Source organism: Marmota marmota, unplaced genomic scaffold, assembly GCF_001458135.2.
Source record: "Marmota marmota marmota unplaced genomic scaffold, marMar, whole genome shotgun sequence".
Lineage (NCBI taxonomy): Eukaryota > Metazoa > Chordata > Mammalia > Rodentia > Sciuridae > Marmota > Marmota marmota.
In genome coordinates this window covers 7,446,954-7,463,659 of record NW_026000101.1, presented here as the reverse complement: position 1 = coordinate 7,463,659, position 16,706 = coordinate 7,446,954, and the positions used below count along the sequence as shown (strand labels likewise).

Sequence of the window (16,706 nt, the reverse complement as noted above, 5' to 3'; positions counted from 1 at the left end):
TCCCCATTTCTTCTAAGTCTGAGATTCTGCTGCCTGACCCAGAAAGCTAAAGTAGGTGCTGTTGGCTGACAAGGCATAGGTTACCCTGCGGAGACCATAAGGTGAGTGGAAGGGGACACAGGCACAGGTTATATTTAGTTAAACCACCCTGGTTCAGCTACAATTTGAGTCTCAGAAATGGGTCTGAAACCCCAGCTGACAACCTGTTCATTTCAAACAATGTATAAAGAAACCAAATCCCTACTAGCTAAAAAGATGGATGTGCACTTGGGTAGTGCAGAAGTATCTGTGTTACGTGAATCAAACGTGAGAACAGTGATCAGAAAACAAGTTTTCCTCTGTAGGTTTTGTTTTGTAGGTTGAAATAAAAGTGACATCTTCTAATTTTCCTAAGAAGCTCCCTGAAAACATCTGCTGGATTTGAGGGATAAGGGGGTGATTCCTTCATCCCTCCTAGGCGTGTATGTTTGGTTTGGGATTTGTCAGTCTGGGAAGCTGAGGGCTCTGGAAGGCTTGAGCCTGGCAGATTTCCCACACCTGCCTGAAATGTAGCTCAGGGGGAAAGAGGCCCCTCCCCAGCCCAATCAGGCACCTCCACTCTCAGCCCCTGGAGCTGTGCCCTTTATTTTCAAGTCTGGTCCCCAGAGGGCTGAGTGGAAAATGAGGACAGCTGATAAGCCTGGCAGTATTGACTTTATGGAGAATATTCAATGAATTTACTTTCTGCAAGTAGGCTGCACTCTTATCTGCTGCCCACAGAACATCTAAATCCTCATCTAGGGGACCCATTGATGAGTCATCTCCCTTATACAAAGACCAGAGAATAAAGAGGGGAAAGGGAGTCTAGCTCACACTTTTCTGTTCTCTAGTACCTGATCCTGCCCAACCCACCTACTTCTTATTTTCCCCAATGTCCTTGGGTTTATTGCCTCAAAATAGAAGCACTCACAGCCCCAGGCCTACAAAGTCAAGGCCAAGCCAGCCTGGTCTTGAGAAGTCAGCAGCTGGGCACACCCAGTGCTATGTGTCCCTCTGGTAACTATGGGAAGAAATATCTACTTGAGGCAGTTATGTGGTGCATTTTATGTTTCAATGGTCAACATTTGCTCTGGACAGAAATACCCGGCTGGCCTCAACACCAGGTGTTGTAGAGAAGAAATATGTTTGTATGGTGTGCATGTTACTAAGGGGCCCTGGGCCCAGGGTGCTGGGAAGTGGACGTAAATTGTAAAAGAAAGGCCAGATGATCAAGAGAAGCTTTTCTTTCCCCTCTGACATCTCCCTCATCCAGTCCTGGGCTTTGTTTGCTCCAAATACTGAGAAGAAATAAATAACTGCTTCTTAGCAGCGCAGGATGAAAGTAACTCCAAGAAAATAAATGGGAGCCAGAATACTAGATTGAGCAGATGAAAACGCAATTGAAAGTGCCCTTTGGAGGAAATTAGAGGCATATATTTTTATTTCCCCATGTAGTTTTTGGATAAAATTTTTCTGATATTAAAGATAGTTTAATTAGAAGCCTATTCCTTTCGTAGTATTTACTCCAAATTACTAAGTTTACGTACATTAGCTCACTGAGTCTTCACAATAACAAATTGTTCTTGTTTACAATTTATTACTGAGAAAATTGAGACTGGGAAAAGTTAAGTAATTTGACCAAGAAGACAACTGGTATCAGAGTAGGGGGAATATCAGTCAGTCTGCTTCCAAAACCTAGTCAAAGTTCTTAAGTACCATTGGCATTTCTTTTTTTCTTTTTGGCACTGGGGATTGAACCCAGGGGCACTTAACTACTGAGCCACATCCCCACCCCTTTTTAAATTTTTATGTAGAGTCAGGGTCTCACTGATTTGCTTAGGGCCTCACTAAGTTGCTGAGGCTGGCTTTGAACTCATGATCCTCCTGCCTCAGCTCCCGAGCCACTGGGATTGTAGGCATGCACCACCACACCCAGCTTGGTTCTTCTTAATATCTTACTCAATCCATGGAAAATTAATGAGTATTTATTATTCCTATTTTACAGTAAGCAGGCTCAGAAGGATATATTAGAGACTCTGGCCTGCTGGTTCTAGACTCTCTACTTCGGTGTGATGACTAAGGAATAACCTCAGGGACTTCTGAAAATGATAAAACAAGCAAATCTCTTTTTCCTTATGAGAGAAGGCAATAGATCTCACCCTCCAACTCCCCTCCCACATCCCAGAGATGTGGACAATGTCAGTGTTCTTCTCACTTCCAAATGTCCTGGTCTTCAGTGTCACCTGCTTTCGCCTGCAGCTACTTGCTTGGCAATTGTATTATTTGAGGGATGTTGGAATGGGAAGAGGCAGGAAGAGCCCAAGGTTGTGAACTAATCACTAAGTTGCCCTGTGGACTCGGAATGGAGTAGCAGTAACATTTGTAAGACTTTGCAGTCTCTGCTGCTATAGAAAGATGTCTAAGATCCAGGAAACGCAGGACAACTCATGGAATGTTAATGAAGTCCTGAAAAGGCCCTAGGCCAAAGTCCACCTCAAAGAAATGTCAATGAACAGCCCCCAGCAAAAAGGTGCTGACTCAGAAGTCCTTCCTGACCAGATTACTTCTTTGGCCCACCTGTGTCCCACCCCGCGGGCCTTCCCACCTACATTCCATCACTGAAAGAACTATAAAAAGGGGAGACAACATCCCTTCCATGGATTCCACCTCTTGGGTCCCCTTCTTCCTCCGGGAGAAGTCTTTTCTGCTGTCCTTTAATAAACTTCTAATTTCTACTCTGAAAAAAAAAAAAAAAAAGAAAGATGTCTAAGAACCACTAGTGAAACTGAGTCAGCTGTAAGCCCAAGCTTTGTTTCTTTGAGTATATGCTTTAGTACCTAACTTGTTTGGGAGCAATATTTTGTTCTAACTACAGTGATAACTCATTATGTAAATCATATATATAATTTCTTATATTAAATGAGAAAACTTGGGTGAAATGTCTAGCAAAACATTTAATACTTAGGGTTAAATAATGGAAGGTAGAGAATGAGGCTTCTGGCCCAAAGCTGGTGCTCAGTGCCACCTGCCTAAGTCAAGCCATCATTCCTGTCAGGCCTCCAAATTAGTCCCCCTGGTGCCCTTTCTTGCCCCCTCCATTTAGCAGCCAAAATGTTCTTCTCTTCTTAAAAAACAAGCAATCACCAAAAAACCTCTTTAGTGGCCTTGAAAACAGTCATCTCACAGAAACAAGTTATGTATCTGCTGACAGAAAGTAGGACAGGCTGGAAGCAGCTCTTTGCAGAAAAAAGCCAAAGCTTCCTTGAATTATTGAACAGTTGTCTTCTGAAGCAGTTTACATGTAAGACAGCATAGGGTCCTGGAATCTAGTGATTACCGAAACTGAAATTCTTGCTCTCCTGAAGTTTGCAATGTAGCAAGTAAAGTAAAATGAAGTTTTGAAAAATTGATCTTGGAGATGGAGGCTTGTTGGGGAGGGAAAAAAAGTAAAAGGAGCCAGTTGGGCACAGTGATATACACCTGTAATCCCAGCAGATTGGAGGCTGAGGCAGGAAGATCTAAAGTTCAAAGCCAGCCTCAGTAGCAATGGCGAGGCGTTAAGCAACTCAATGAGACCCTGTCTATAAATGAAATACAAAATAGCTCTGGGGATGTGACCCTGAGTTCAATGCCCAGTACCAAAAAAAAGTAAAAGGAATTTAAATTTACCAAAATAATTTCATACCAAGAGCCACCCCTCTCTGGACTAATAAACTGTAAAAGAATGGGCATAGTTTAATTTTAAAAATGCAAACTTAAAAACTGGGGTGTAATATTAGTATAATGAAATTCATAACAAAGAGCAAGACAAAGAGGGTGATTATATACTGACATAGGTATATTTTTCTAACTCAACTTCTGTGAGTCTTTATGCCTCAAAAGCAGTACATCAAAAGATAAAAAGATCTAAAGCAAACACTTCTGCAAAAACAAAAAGGAACAGACACAAAATGGTAGAGGGGGATTTTCACATACTCTCTTTTAATAGATCAAATAGACCCAAACTTCCAAGAATATAGAAGACTGACTTAATGGATATGTACAAAACATTTTACCTTTTAAATAGGGAATATAACCTCCTTTTCTAGTACCTCTGAAGTATTTATATAAGCAGGTCATAGTTCTACAAGAGGGAAAAATTTCAATAAATATTTCAAAGCAAAAAATCATACTACATCATCTTTGACAACACCCCAGTAAGATTAGAAATTAATAGCAAGTAGCTGCCAAAAATACAACAATAAGGAAATTTTAAAACACTTTCTAAAACAAAAAAATAGACATCAGACTTTAGGAATTAATGGCAATGATAATGCAAACCAAAACACTAATATCACCCAAAGTCTATCAGGAGAAAGTTCATACCTGGAATGCTTTTATTAATAAAGAAGAAATAGTAAAAACAAGATTTAACCCAAGAATGGAAGGTAGAGAGCAGTAAAATAAACATAAGCAAATAAGGACAGATTTAATGAAGATTAGTAGAAATTAATGCATTAGAAAATCGTAAAAATGATAAATAAATCCTACAATCAGGATTTTTAAAAATACTTTTATTAGTTGTTGATGGACCTTTATTTTACTTACTTATTTATATGTGGTGCTGAGAGTCAAACCCAGTGTCTTGCATGCTAGGCAAGTGCTCTACCAAAGAGCCACAAACACCAGCCCTAGAACCAGGATTTTTAAAAAGCCATAAAACGGACAAACATCTACAAAACTAAGCAGAGAGAGAAATTATAAACACATAATGAGAAAAAGTTAATAAAATTCAGATTTTTAAAAATTGAATAACTATATAACACTCAATTAATGTATCTAAAAATGTCAAAATTTATATATCAAAGTACCAAACTGATTTAAGAGATAGAATACATCAAGTAAAACTATTTCACTAGTATTAGTAAAATAAAATATCAATTAAATAAATTAAATATCAAGAACCAGTTAATTTATATTGTTGGATTCACGTAAATGGATGAAAGACAGGATGGATAGAAAACTGTATAAATGCAGATATGTACGAATGCATTGAGGTTGATACACAGAATTGTGGATTGAGAAATGGGGGAAACTTTAGAAGGGGCAGGGGACAAGAAGGGAGTTTTAAGATTGGATAAGGCTTATGCTTGACTACTAGCCAAAATGACCACACCCACCTGGGCTGGCAGATATCCCTTCTGAAATTTCCAGGTTTGGTCCTCCCTGAAGCTGACAACCCTGCATAAAGGACTAGAGAGCCAGTGTTCACAGGCTAATCCAGACAGATCAATTAAAGCAGCAGAACCAGAGAGCCTGACAGCACCCAAGTTCTTGGAGGGACCTGCCCTTCCCTCCCCAGTTCCCTGTTCCCTCCCCAGGAGCTCACAGGTGCAGTCTCTCCAGGGGGCAGAGAGAGCCATGAATAGTAAGGGTTTTAGCTCAAGCACATAGAGGCGTTTAGCTGCCCAAACCTAATCCCTCAATAATCGGATTATGTAAATTCCTACTTCAACCTCTTCCCCTGCAGGACCTAGCCCCTAATTTCTCCCCACACTGGGAGATGGGGCTGGGAATGGCCCATCACTCTGAAGGGTCACTGCTAGTGGAATTATGCACCAAAACTGTTTCTAAAAGTATAAAGCCAACAATAACATTTAAGAAGCTTTCACTAAAAAAGTCAACCCTGGTTCCAGTGTGCCGATGCAATAGTGCTCCTTTTTCAGTAGCACTGTCCTTTCTCTCAGTCCTTGTCCACTAGCCCAGATTTTATTTTACAGCTCATTGTTTCATTTAGCATCATACATCATTTCCAATCTTTCTACCCACTTGCCACAATTCTAGTTCATAACGGTAAAATATGCCATTGAGAAAATATATCACCTCATAGTTTTTGCCTAAAATGAGTGTAGGGCTGGGGTTTTGGCTCAGTGGCAGAGTGCTTGCCTAGCATGTGTGGGGCACTAGGTTTGATTCTCAGCATTGCATATAAATAAATAAATAATATAAAGGTCCATCAACATCTAAAAAAATGAAATAAAACAAAGTGTAATATTGGTTCTTGGTTTAAAATCTAACATATACTCCAGCAGAATTGTGATTGAATAGGCTAGGATAGAAAAAGCATAGGCACTGTGACACTGTGATCCCCCTTCCACCATACACAAAGAAAACAGAAGGGCAGAAAAAAAGAGCAAGTCAGGGATGTTTACTGCAAATATTAGATTATGTTTCTACACACAAATTGACCAGTTTATTCTCTTCAGTCTACTCTAATCCATTCTCTATTCTGCCACCAGATAATCTGTAGCTATATGTATTATTCCCATGTTCACAGCACACAGTTGTGTTCCTGTCCTCCACTCCTACATTTGTAATTTCCCAACCAGCCTTGACCAACCTTCACTGAGGAACCCAAGCACCTAGGCCTTGCCTTGGGTGTGCTTTAGATGGCCCTGCTCTGGACTCTTCAAGTGGCCATGCCCCACCTTCTAGACCACACTCTGGATATCTGGGACCCATGAATTTCTGTTCAAGTGGCCCTGAGCCCAATTTCAGGACCTGCATAAGGTCCATGGTGGGTGGAAGTCTACCTTTTATGCACAATGCCCTTCACAGAACAGAACTCAGCTTGGGGTAGAGGAGAAAAAATGGATAGGAATGGGCCTGTAGTCTGCATTTGTAACTTTGTCCTGAATCTCACAAATGTCAGATTCAGCCTTGCTTCAGGCCTAGTTTAAATGCCATTCCTCTCACAAGTACCTCTGATCCTCCCTCCAATCAGAATCCTTTGCCTCTCTCTTTCTAACTCTAATTCCACATTCTCTGGAACCCATAACTGTCTGTCTTGTATTTGGTTTATTTGTCATGCCCTCTTTCTCCCCAAGATCATGAACTTTTTGAAGGCAGATATACAGCTTTCTTCTCCTTCCTGTCCCAACCCAGAACTTAGCAATTCAAACAATAGCTTTTTGACTTGTAATAAAACCATACTGTTTTGTTTGGGTAGGGTGGGGTGTCACAAACATTCCCAAAGTCTCAGTGGCTTACAACAACATTTATTTCACACTCATATTATATAAAGGCCATGATTGGCTTTGAGTATGTTCATGGCACCTGGGTTGGCTGGACCCAATCACTCCTGCTAAAGCTTCTGCTCCAACATGGCATATATCAAATCTGCTCTATTCCGTTGGTTGATGAAAGTCACTTGGCCAAGCCTGGCAATGGGGCAGGGAAGTATATACCTTCCACCTACAGGGAGCCACTGTTAGTCACATGGCAGTGGATGGAACTGTATAATCTTGTAGGGAGCCAATGTATAGTTATAACAATAATACAATCAACTACAATTTAAAAAATTGTGCTATGTGATAGACCTTGTGCTTAACATCTTACCTGGTTGTTGTTGTTGTTGTTTTTCATTTGATCTCCATAGTCCTATCATTGTACACATTTTACAGATGAGCAAACTGAGGCAGGGAGAGGTTATAAATTTGCCTAGGATCACACATATGAATAGACAAGGCATTTTAGCCCAGGTAATGCAATTCCAGAGCACTTTGCTCTTACACACCAAGCTGTATTGCATTTCTGCATTTATTGTACCAAATCCCATACTGGGTCCTTCAGAGAAAGTAATGCCTAGAAATTTTTTACTTGTTGGTTTAGCAAGCAACTAATACTTGATGTTCATCAGTGGGGTAGACAGGGGTGCAGAAAAGACAGAGAGAAGACAAATAAGTAAATATTACTGAGTGAGGTTGAGCAAGAAGAAGAAGAATACAGGAGGCAGAATGATACAGTCTGTGTGTGGGTACTATTTTAGATACTGTGGTTAGAAACTCCTCACTGAGAAGGTAAGATCTGAGTGAAGACCTAAAGAATGTCTCCTTGAGGGCAGGGATTTATCTGATTTTGTTTGGAGTTTTGTCCCCAGCATCTAGACTGGGGCCTGACTCATTGTAGGCTCTGAAGAATAACTTTTTGGATAAATAAGAGGAGGTCAAGGAATCATGTGGATAACTTCCAGAAAGAGTGTTTCAGGCAGGGGAAACAGCATGAAGGCCCCAGGACAAGAGGGTGTCTGGTGTGTTCTTGACACAAGGAAGAAGCCAGAATGCTGGAACTGAATGAACCCCAGGGAGAGAAGACAGCTCAGAAGAGGATAAAGGGCATCTTGGGGGCCACTTAAAGGTTTTGTCTAACTGGGAATGAAATGGAAAGCCATCCAAGTGTTTTGAGCAAACAAGTGACTGGTACCTGAGGGGATTTCATAGGTGATGCAAGAGAGCCTATGAAGGAGGCAAGTGCAGAATCAGGATGACCAGCTAGGAGACCCTTCCATCCCTGAAATAACCAAATCCTGTGTTCTGCAAGGTGGAAACTGGGACAAATTATTCCAGGAATCTTTCCAGTGCAATGATTGTTTGGGGTACTTAGTAAAATGCAAGTTGCAGACTCCACCTACCCAAATCCTGATTTAGAGGGCCTGGGTTATGGGCTAAAATCTGTTTTTCCCACACGTAACCCTAAAACAGGTGGTTCTTGGGAGTCCACCCTCCCTGGATCTTGAAGTAACAACGGATAAGAACTTTACCAGAATGTTTGTCTTTGTTTGGAAAGGAGCTTAGTAAGCAGCACCCCCTTACCGCTCCCTAACACAGAGAGAACTGGTCGGGAGAACTGGTCCCAGGAATCCAGGGCGCGGGAAGTGGGGAGGAACCGGCGGGAGTTCCTAGCGGGAAGGGGCCCGGGCGCCCAGCGAGACAAAGGCGGTGTCCTATAAAGGCGGCAGCAGAGGCCGGCGACCAGGCGAGGGCGCACACGACTGGCGACAGCAACAGCGAAGGCGAAGGTGCCGGCTCCCGATTCTTGCCAAGAAGGTGCGTCGACTCCTGGGGGACGTGGGCGCCACCCGGCTCAGGTTTGTGGACCCGCAGGTCCCTCGCTTGGTCATCGGAGCCCCATTTGCCCGGGAGGGCAGGGACGTGGGGGCGACTTGGTAACCGACACCAAGGTGACTGCTGGGAAGACCTGCGGACTTTTCGGGGGGATAGGGACTGGCACCGCATCCGGAGAATCAGTTTGGTCCCCCAACGGGTGTTGGTATAGCTTCTTCGGCTTCCTACGAGGTGTGGGGGACATGCCCCCAGTCCCCAGGTGCGTCTCTCAAGATATTTAGATAGCTCATGAGGCTCGGTGGTCGACCCTGGATGTGAAACTTCAACCACGAGATGCTTTCCTGAACTCCTGAAATACTCATTAGGAAGGGCAGTGATTTGCGGAGAAACAAAAAGTAATTAAAAAAGAAAAGAAAAGCCAGGAAATGAAGTGTCCAAGGGCAGCAGGCTGGGCGGGAAGAGCAGGGTAGGCTACTTTAGGTCTATCAGAGCTGCAAGGCACAGGTGTAGAGTGCACCTTTGAACTGGCGGCTCCCCCAGTGCATAGCCTTGGCTAAGCGTGTCTGGTTTAGGGCTCTTCCCAATGAGCAATGTTCATGATATGTGTACTGATTCAGTATTTCATGTGAAGTTTCTTATTAAGTAAGGTATGAATTAAATATGGTATGAATAGTGATTTTTAAAAATGTGTGTGTATGTGTAGTGTGCATGAAATATGTACATTAAACTGGCTGTGGCTAGGGAGTGAGACGTATTATCTAGGTAAGCAGGTAGGGAGCCTTTTATGTTTTACTTCATGCACTTGTGTACTTGGACTGTTTGCTTAAATATGCATGCATTACTTCTACAAAAGGCAGAACTGTGCCTAGTGTTGGAGTTGAGGCACCTCTCCTTCACCTAACAAACCACCCTTCATCTCTTTCTTCCTGGCCAGTGTTTTCACTTACTTTCAAGAGAAAGAGAAAGATGAAAGAAGAGACAAATACACCCAACAAATGTAGTAAAAGAAATCGAAAGTCATATGAAAAGCTTGGAACAGGACCTCATACAAATGTGAGCTGCTGACTCTTCCTGCATCCTTTCTAGTTGACCTGGGCTTTTTGTCCAGAAACCTGGCACCAAGGAGCAGCAGCTCCTGTTGATGGCATTTGTCTCTGGAGGTGTAATTGTCACTCTTTTCTCCAGTAATGTGTTCCCTTGAGTGGTGATGGTATAGTTTGTACACATCTATTTTCATAGTGTTTGTCATAACATTCCTCCAGTCCACGCATTCTTAACTGGGGTCCACAACCCCTACCCACCCAGAGAGATATAGATAGAAGAATTCAGGGGTTCTGTGAATTTGGATGGGAAAAATTATATCTTTATTTCCATTAACCTTTATATATAGCATTTCCTTTATTTATGGATATGGGTAATAGAGTACAATAGTATTAGCATGGTTTTACTTTTATTTATTTGTTAATTTATTTATTGGGATACCGGGGATTGAACTCAGGGACACTTGGCCACTGAGCCACATCCCTAGTCCTATTTTGTATTTTATTTAGAGACAAGTTCTCACTGATTTGCTTAGTAAGCCTTGCTTTTACTGAGGCTGGCTTTGAACCCGTGATCCTCTTGCCTCAGCCTCCTGAGCCGCTGGGATTATAGGCATGTCCCACCGTGCCCAGCTATTAACATGGTTTTATTTTTTTTGCTGTGTGGGGGATTGAACCTAGGGCCTTGTGCATGCAAGGCAAGCACTCACCAACTGAACTATATCCCCAGCTCCCCAGCATGGTTTTATTTTATTTTTAAGAAAGAGTGAGAGAGAGAGTGAGAGAGAGAGAGAGAATTCTTCAATATTTATTTTTCAGTTTTCGGCGGGACACAACATCTTTGTTTGTATGTGGTGCTGAGGATCGAACCCCGGCTGCACGCATGTCAGGGGAGCACGCTACTGCTTGAGCCACATCCCCAGCCCCCCCCCCAGCATGGTTTTAAATAAAGAAAGTAAAAAACTTTTGGTTCCCTTCTCAAAAATAACAATTTTAAATTCATAAGTTAAAAATACATAGACAAAAATAACCAATTATACTTAGAAGTTATTAAAATATTATAATTTAAAATGCAATAGAGTAATACAGTATTATATTGAGACAATGTAGTACAAAGAATTTGTCACCAATAGAATCATAGATAGTTGCATCTCACATCACAAATGTTGCAGATCTTTAGACAAATATTTATAAACATATTTCTTAGAAATTATGGTAGTAAGTCTAGTTATTTAAGTGTTAAAATGAAGCACATATATTATCATATTCATTTTAATTATATTTTCATAACTACTAAGCATAACTATTTTCTATGTACATTTAAAATCACTATTCTGAGAAGGGAGCTGAAGACTTTATATTTTATACGTTTAAAATAATTGTTCTGAGAGAATTGTGTCCTTAAGCTTCCCCAGACTGCCAGAAAGGTCCATGGAACAAAACAAGGTTGTGAACCTTAGTGGGAGTCCTCAGTGGTGACACAATGTGTGAATACCCAGGCTTGGATTTCGGGGCCCTGCCATTGATTCCCTGTGTGACCTAAATACTCACCCTTGTTTCAGCATCTGTGAAATGTTCTCTGATTCTGTGGCATCTGGGCTGTGTGTGTGTGTGTGTGTGTGTGTGTATTTTAGCTCTTACATTACTCTGAAATCAAGATTAGCAGCAATCAGTCCTTGCAACTGGAAAAACACTAAATGCAATTTTCCTTTGATTTAAAAAGTACTTCAGTAATTTTCCAGTGACCTCTACTTTGAGATTTTCCAGCTTGTTAAATCACTGATTTCTATTTCCCCTGTGGAGAAGGAGAGTAATACACTTGAGGATAAATCAACAAGTAATTATCAAGCACCCCTAGGATGGCAGGCTGCATTTTAGAAGCCTGTCTTCTCTTCTTTCTATTTCTTCTGTCTGCTTCGAGTACAATAGGATCTCACACACTTAGAAGAGAACACCGCAGTCAGTTTATCCTGGCTAATCTTTTTTCCTCCCAGCTTGAAAGAAGACCCCCCATGGAATTAGAGTTGACTCCGTGAATGAGCTAAACTCTTTGCACAAGAGAAGCTAGAAAGTAACTTTGCTCCACAGTCCTGGTCAGTTTCAGTATGAACAAAACTTGATAGTTTTCTTTCTATCTTAAAATTCCCTTGATTTGGGTTCAAACTTTCCTGTTAAGTATAGTCATCGTATAGTTCTGACAACACTCATATTTTTATTGTAAAACCAAAGACTGGAATGTTCAGAACTACTTAGGTTAGACAAAAGGTAATGGGCATTATACATTGTGGTATTTCAGAACAGAAAGAAACCTTGGGGATCACCTGGTTCCCCCCGCACCCCTTCTAAAACTTTAGAAGACACGGGCTGCCTGAAAGCCCACTAGAGTGCCTAGTTAGGTGTTGTTTCTGTCCTACAGAGCCTGTGTTTCCCTCTCTCATCTCAACACAGGCAGCCAGCTGCTAAGGTACCATACAGCTGTTTCTCAACTTACAATGGGATTACATCTTGATAAACCTTATTGTAAATTGTAAATTGAAAATGCATTTAATATACCTATCTTAGCAAACATAACTTAGCCACTTAGCCTGTACGTTAAACATGCTCAGAATAATTACATTAGCCTACAGTTGGCAAAATCATCTAATGCAAAGCATTTTTTTTTTCAGTGCTAGGGATCAAACATAGGGCTTCATTAATGCTTGGCAAGCACTCTACCACTGAGCCACATCCATGAAAAGCCTGTTTTATAATAAAGTGTCAAATATCTCATGCCATTTATTAAACACTTAATATCTAAAAAAATTCTGCCAACACAGTACTTTACACTGTAGAGGATGGGTTGTTTGTCCTAGTGATAGTGAGGCTACAGGTAGCTACAGTCCAGTGTCACTGCCCAGCATCTGGAGAGAGTATTGTACTCTGCCTGAAGACTCCTATATAGTCAGGCCTTGGTAGAAAGGGAAGAACAGAGCATCTATTTAAAGAATGTGTAGAAATAGCTAAGGAGAGTATGGGGAGAGAATTCATGGAAGAGAAAATGACATGTGTAAAAGGATAGAGTTAGCAATATATATTTTCCTTTGGAAGAATAAGAGGAGGCCCAATGCTCAGGGGAGCTGAGGCTGAAGGCTGATAGCAGTGAGCCAGGAGCACTCAACTGCTTGAGGCTGGACTTTGGCTTGTTTGCCAATGTATGCTGAAAGTTCCCATTAATACATGTTAATCCAAGCCACCTGGAAAAAGGGGGCCCACACTGCTAAGGGTTAATGGTGACAAAATAAGATTTGGCAGCATATGATGATAAACAACTCTCCTACTGTTGGAAAGGTCATCCAAGAAGCCCAGGTGTCTTCTATAGCACGTGTGCCAAAAGGTCATCCTTACCTGCCTCTTGTCGTTTCATTGTTGTCATGCTAAACATCCTCACTTCTGTTCTTCATACAACAGGGTTTCGAGGCCCTTCCTCACTCTGCTCTTCTCCAAATGTAATGCAGTTTCAACATTTTAGCTCTTGCAGAGTGAAGCCAAATTCTCTCGGTGAGGTCTGCTACTAGCAGGAGAGCTATCCTATCTTCTCCAGTCCATATTTCAATATATTTACAAAATCAGAGATCATAACTCTTTCTTTCTTGCAAAAAATTCATAATACACAGTTGATTCATACCCAACTCTCTAGGATTTATATATGTATATACAGTATGCTATATAATATAAATATGTAATATAGTATATTATACAGTAACTATACTATATATAGAGAGAGTTGGGCATAAATCAACTGTGTATTATGAATATACAGATACAGATATACATATATGTATACACACACATATATTACATTCACATGTGTACTCAATCCTATACTATGCCTGACTGATAATTAAGAAGAGTTTGTTATAAAGGAAGCAAAGGGACTAAGGGAGTACTGGAATAAAGCAATCTTTTAATTGGGGGCTTCGAATCAGACAGAGAGAAAAAGTATGAAGGACATTGTTCTTTCCCTGCCCTTTCTTCTCATATTAAAAGGAAGATTCTAGCCGGGTATAGTGGTGCATGCCTATAATCCTAGTGACTCGGAAAGCTGAGGCAGGAGGATTACAAGTTCTAGGCCAGCCTCAGCAACTTTGCAAGTCCCTAAGCAACTTGGTGTGAGACATAACTAGAGATGTAGCTTAGTGTTAAAGTGCCTCTGGGTTCAATTCCCAGTACAAAAAAAAAGGACATTCTAAAAACCTAAAAATAAGAAAATTAACTTCCCGATATCTAAGTGGAGAAGATCTAACATGGTAGGTTTTTGGCAGGACATGTGATACCCACCAGTCCTCTTACAAGGTATCTGCTCACAGCGCCTTTTCTCTTTCCCATCTCAGGAACTCAGCCATGACCAGGAAGATCTTCACAAATACCAGGGAGCGGTGGAGGCAGCAAAATGTCAACAGTGCCTTTGCTAAGCTGAGGAAGCTCATTCCCACTCACCCTCCAGACAAAAAGCTGAGCAAAAATGAAACACTTCGCCTGGCAATGAGGTATATCAACTTCTTGGTCAAGGTCTTGGGGGAGCAAAGCCTACAGCAAGCAGGAGTGGCTGCTCAGGGAAACATTCTGGGGCTCTTCCCCCAAGGACCCCACCTGCCCGGCCTGGAGAACAGGAGTCTCCTTGATGATTACTGTGTTTCTTCACCTAACCCAGACCACCACCTTCCATAGTATGGCTTCAGCTGTCATCACCCAGGCAGCATTTGTCAGAAGTCACCGCTGTGAACAGCTTATGCATGTTCCGGAGTTGACTGGATGAATGACTTGTGAGGCATGAATTGAGCCTCATGGGAGGTGGCTGACAGAGCTGCAGGGAGCTGAAAGGAGGCCACAGGAATGTTTCCCTGGAGTCCATCACCCCCAGGACTTCAGGCCAAACCCTGCCTTCTGTCTGTTTTACAAATTCAGGTTCTGTATAAGATGTTTGCAAAAAAAAAAAAAAAAAAAAAAAAAATCATGGATTTAAAAATCCCTGTTTTACTCAATGTATTCAGTAATAAGAAAGAAGTTTTCTCATCATGGATCTCAGATGAATGAGCAGAATATGTTTCCCTCACAACATATTTAAAAACTTGTTTTTGAAGAATGAGACGTATTTGGTCAAGGACAAACAAAATAAATTTTAAGATTGGTGTATGAAAAGAAAGCCCCTGAAGAATCAACTTGGGAGACATGGAAAAAAACTCCCTGAGGAGTGAAGATTGCATAGATGTGGAAGAGTGTATCCTTTAAATACTATAGAAATGTGAGTTTTACTTATATTGAGCCATTTATACATATGATATCTCTAAAGTTAAACAGTGGGTTTATCTATGAAAGCAGGAGGACCTGATAATTTATGAGTTGAGTTCATAGTTTTCTTATTTAAAAAAAAAAAAAAAGTTGGCTAAAATAAATTAGCAAACCCTTTATTTCACAAGTCAGGTATTAAAACTTTTAATTCAGCCTGAGTTCCTGCTCACTTAAGAACCACGAAATTCTATTGTAATTATGAAAATCCAAACATTACCATTTAATGACTCATTTAACAGAGGTTAGTTTAAACAAAACATTTAGAGTAAACAATAGAAATGTAATGCCAGACTCTGATGAACAAATGAATTTGTACTTTGCCTTCTTTGCTTTGGAGCATTAGCTTAGTCTTATGCTGGGGGGTGGGGGTGGTACCCAAGTCAATGAAATAGTGTCGATTTTGTAGAACTCATCACTGCTTGTCATCCTGAACCTGATGACACTTGGATTCAAAGATTAAATCCTGTGGTTGAGGCCAGAAATGTAAACAGTGTCATTGGATTATCTCTGGAACTTTTTATTTCCCCAAAATTCTAGTCCATGGATTGGTTTTAAAGTCTTTTGAACCAGGGGTAAGAAATCTATGGATTTGAGGTTAGGAATTTTCAGTGTATACACAATAAAGGAATTTGAACTTTCTGCCACTCTAGAAAGAATTTTGTAAATGAAAGGTTGAAGTAGGCCTTCTTGGTTTGACAATAAAAAGAAATCTGGGTGAGTCTCTCAGCAATCTCATTTTCCCAAAGTAGCAAGGTCAACATGTTATTAGATCTATATAGACTTAGTACTTACAGCCCAGTGGGTCTATTTGAACCAGTAAGGTTTCCTTCTAGATTCTTTATTTAACCTGCATTTGGTAAACTTCCGCACATTTCCAGTATAGTTCAGGGAAACACACAAGCAGGAACAGGGGACTTTCCCCCAAATGTGCATTTCTTTCTCATCAGCTTGGGTGAACTCCAGCTTGTCCTCCAGTTACCAGGCGATTTCAAAGTTTTGAGGACAGTTATCAATTGAGTAGCATTACCTAATCTCTCAACAACACTTTCAACCATATTTTTATATTAGTTTCATTTTAGCACATTGATAAGGAAAACACAGAGCACTTCTGTGCCTGAATATAGGATTTTGTTCCTCTACCCAGAATGAGTTCACTTTCCCACTGCTGAGCTCTAGGCTATGTGGACAAAGAGGGTCTTTCCACTGAAATGTAACAGATTCTGCAAAGACATTAGGAGGTTGAGTTATTACATGAGGGGGGTTGTTAAGGATTTTCTGCAGCAAATCCTTTGATAAATGAATACACCTTTACAATATTACTCTGTGTAATCCATTTCTTAAAATATTCATTTTATCAGCTTGGATTTTTGTATATAAATTGTATTATATTAAAGTATCTGTCAAAAAAAAAATTATAGCTGGGCATGGTGGTGCATGC

At 40.9% G+C, this 16,706-nt stretch overlaps 1 protein-coding gene across 19 annotated transcripts in view; it reads left to right on the top strand.

Moving 5' to 3' along the window:
* The window catches only part of Fktn (fukutin), a 96,589-nt gene extending 81,199 nt beyond the window's left edge, over nucleotides 1–15,390 (top strand). For 17 of the 19 annotated variants that reach the window (XM_048783246.1, XM_048783256.1, XM_048783251.1 and 14 more), the window contains one exon: nucleotides 14,311–15,390. In XM_048783246.1, coding sequence (XP_048639203.1) covers nucleotides 14,311–14,647 — 337 coding nt within the window. In that variant the 3' untranslated portion in view covers nucleotides 14,648–15,390. Of the gene's footprint in view, nucleotides 1–8,678; nucleotides 8,924–14,310 lie in introns of those variants that run through there. The other 2 variants (XM_015492224.2, XM_048783263.1) reach the window with 2 other exon arrangements.
* Nucleotides 15,391–16,706: the final 1,316 nt, after the last annotated feature.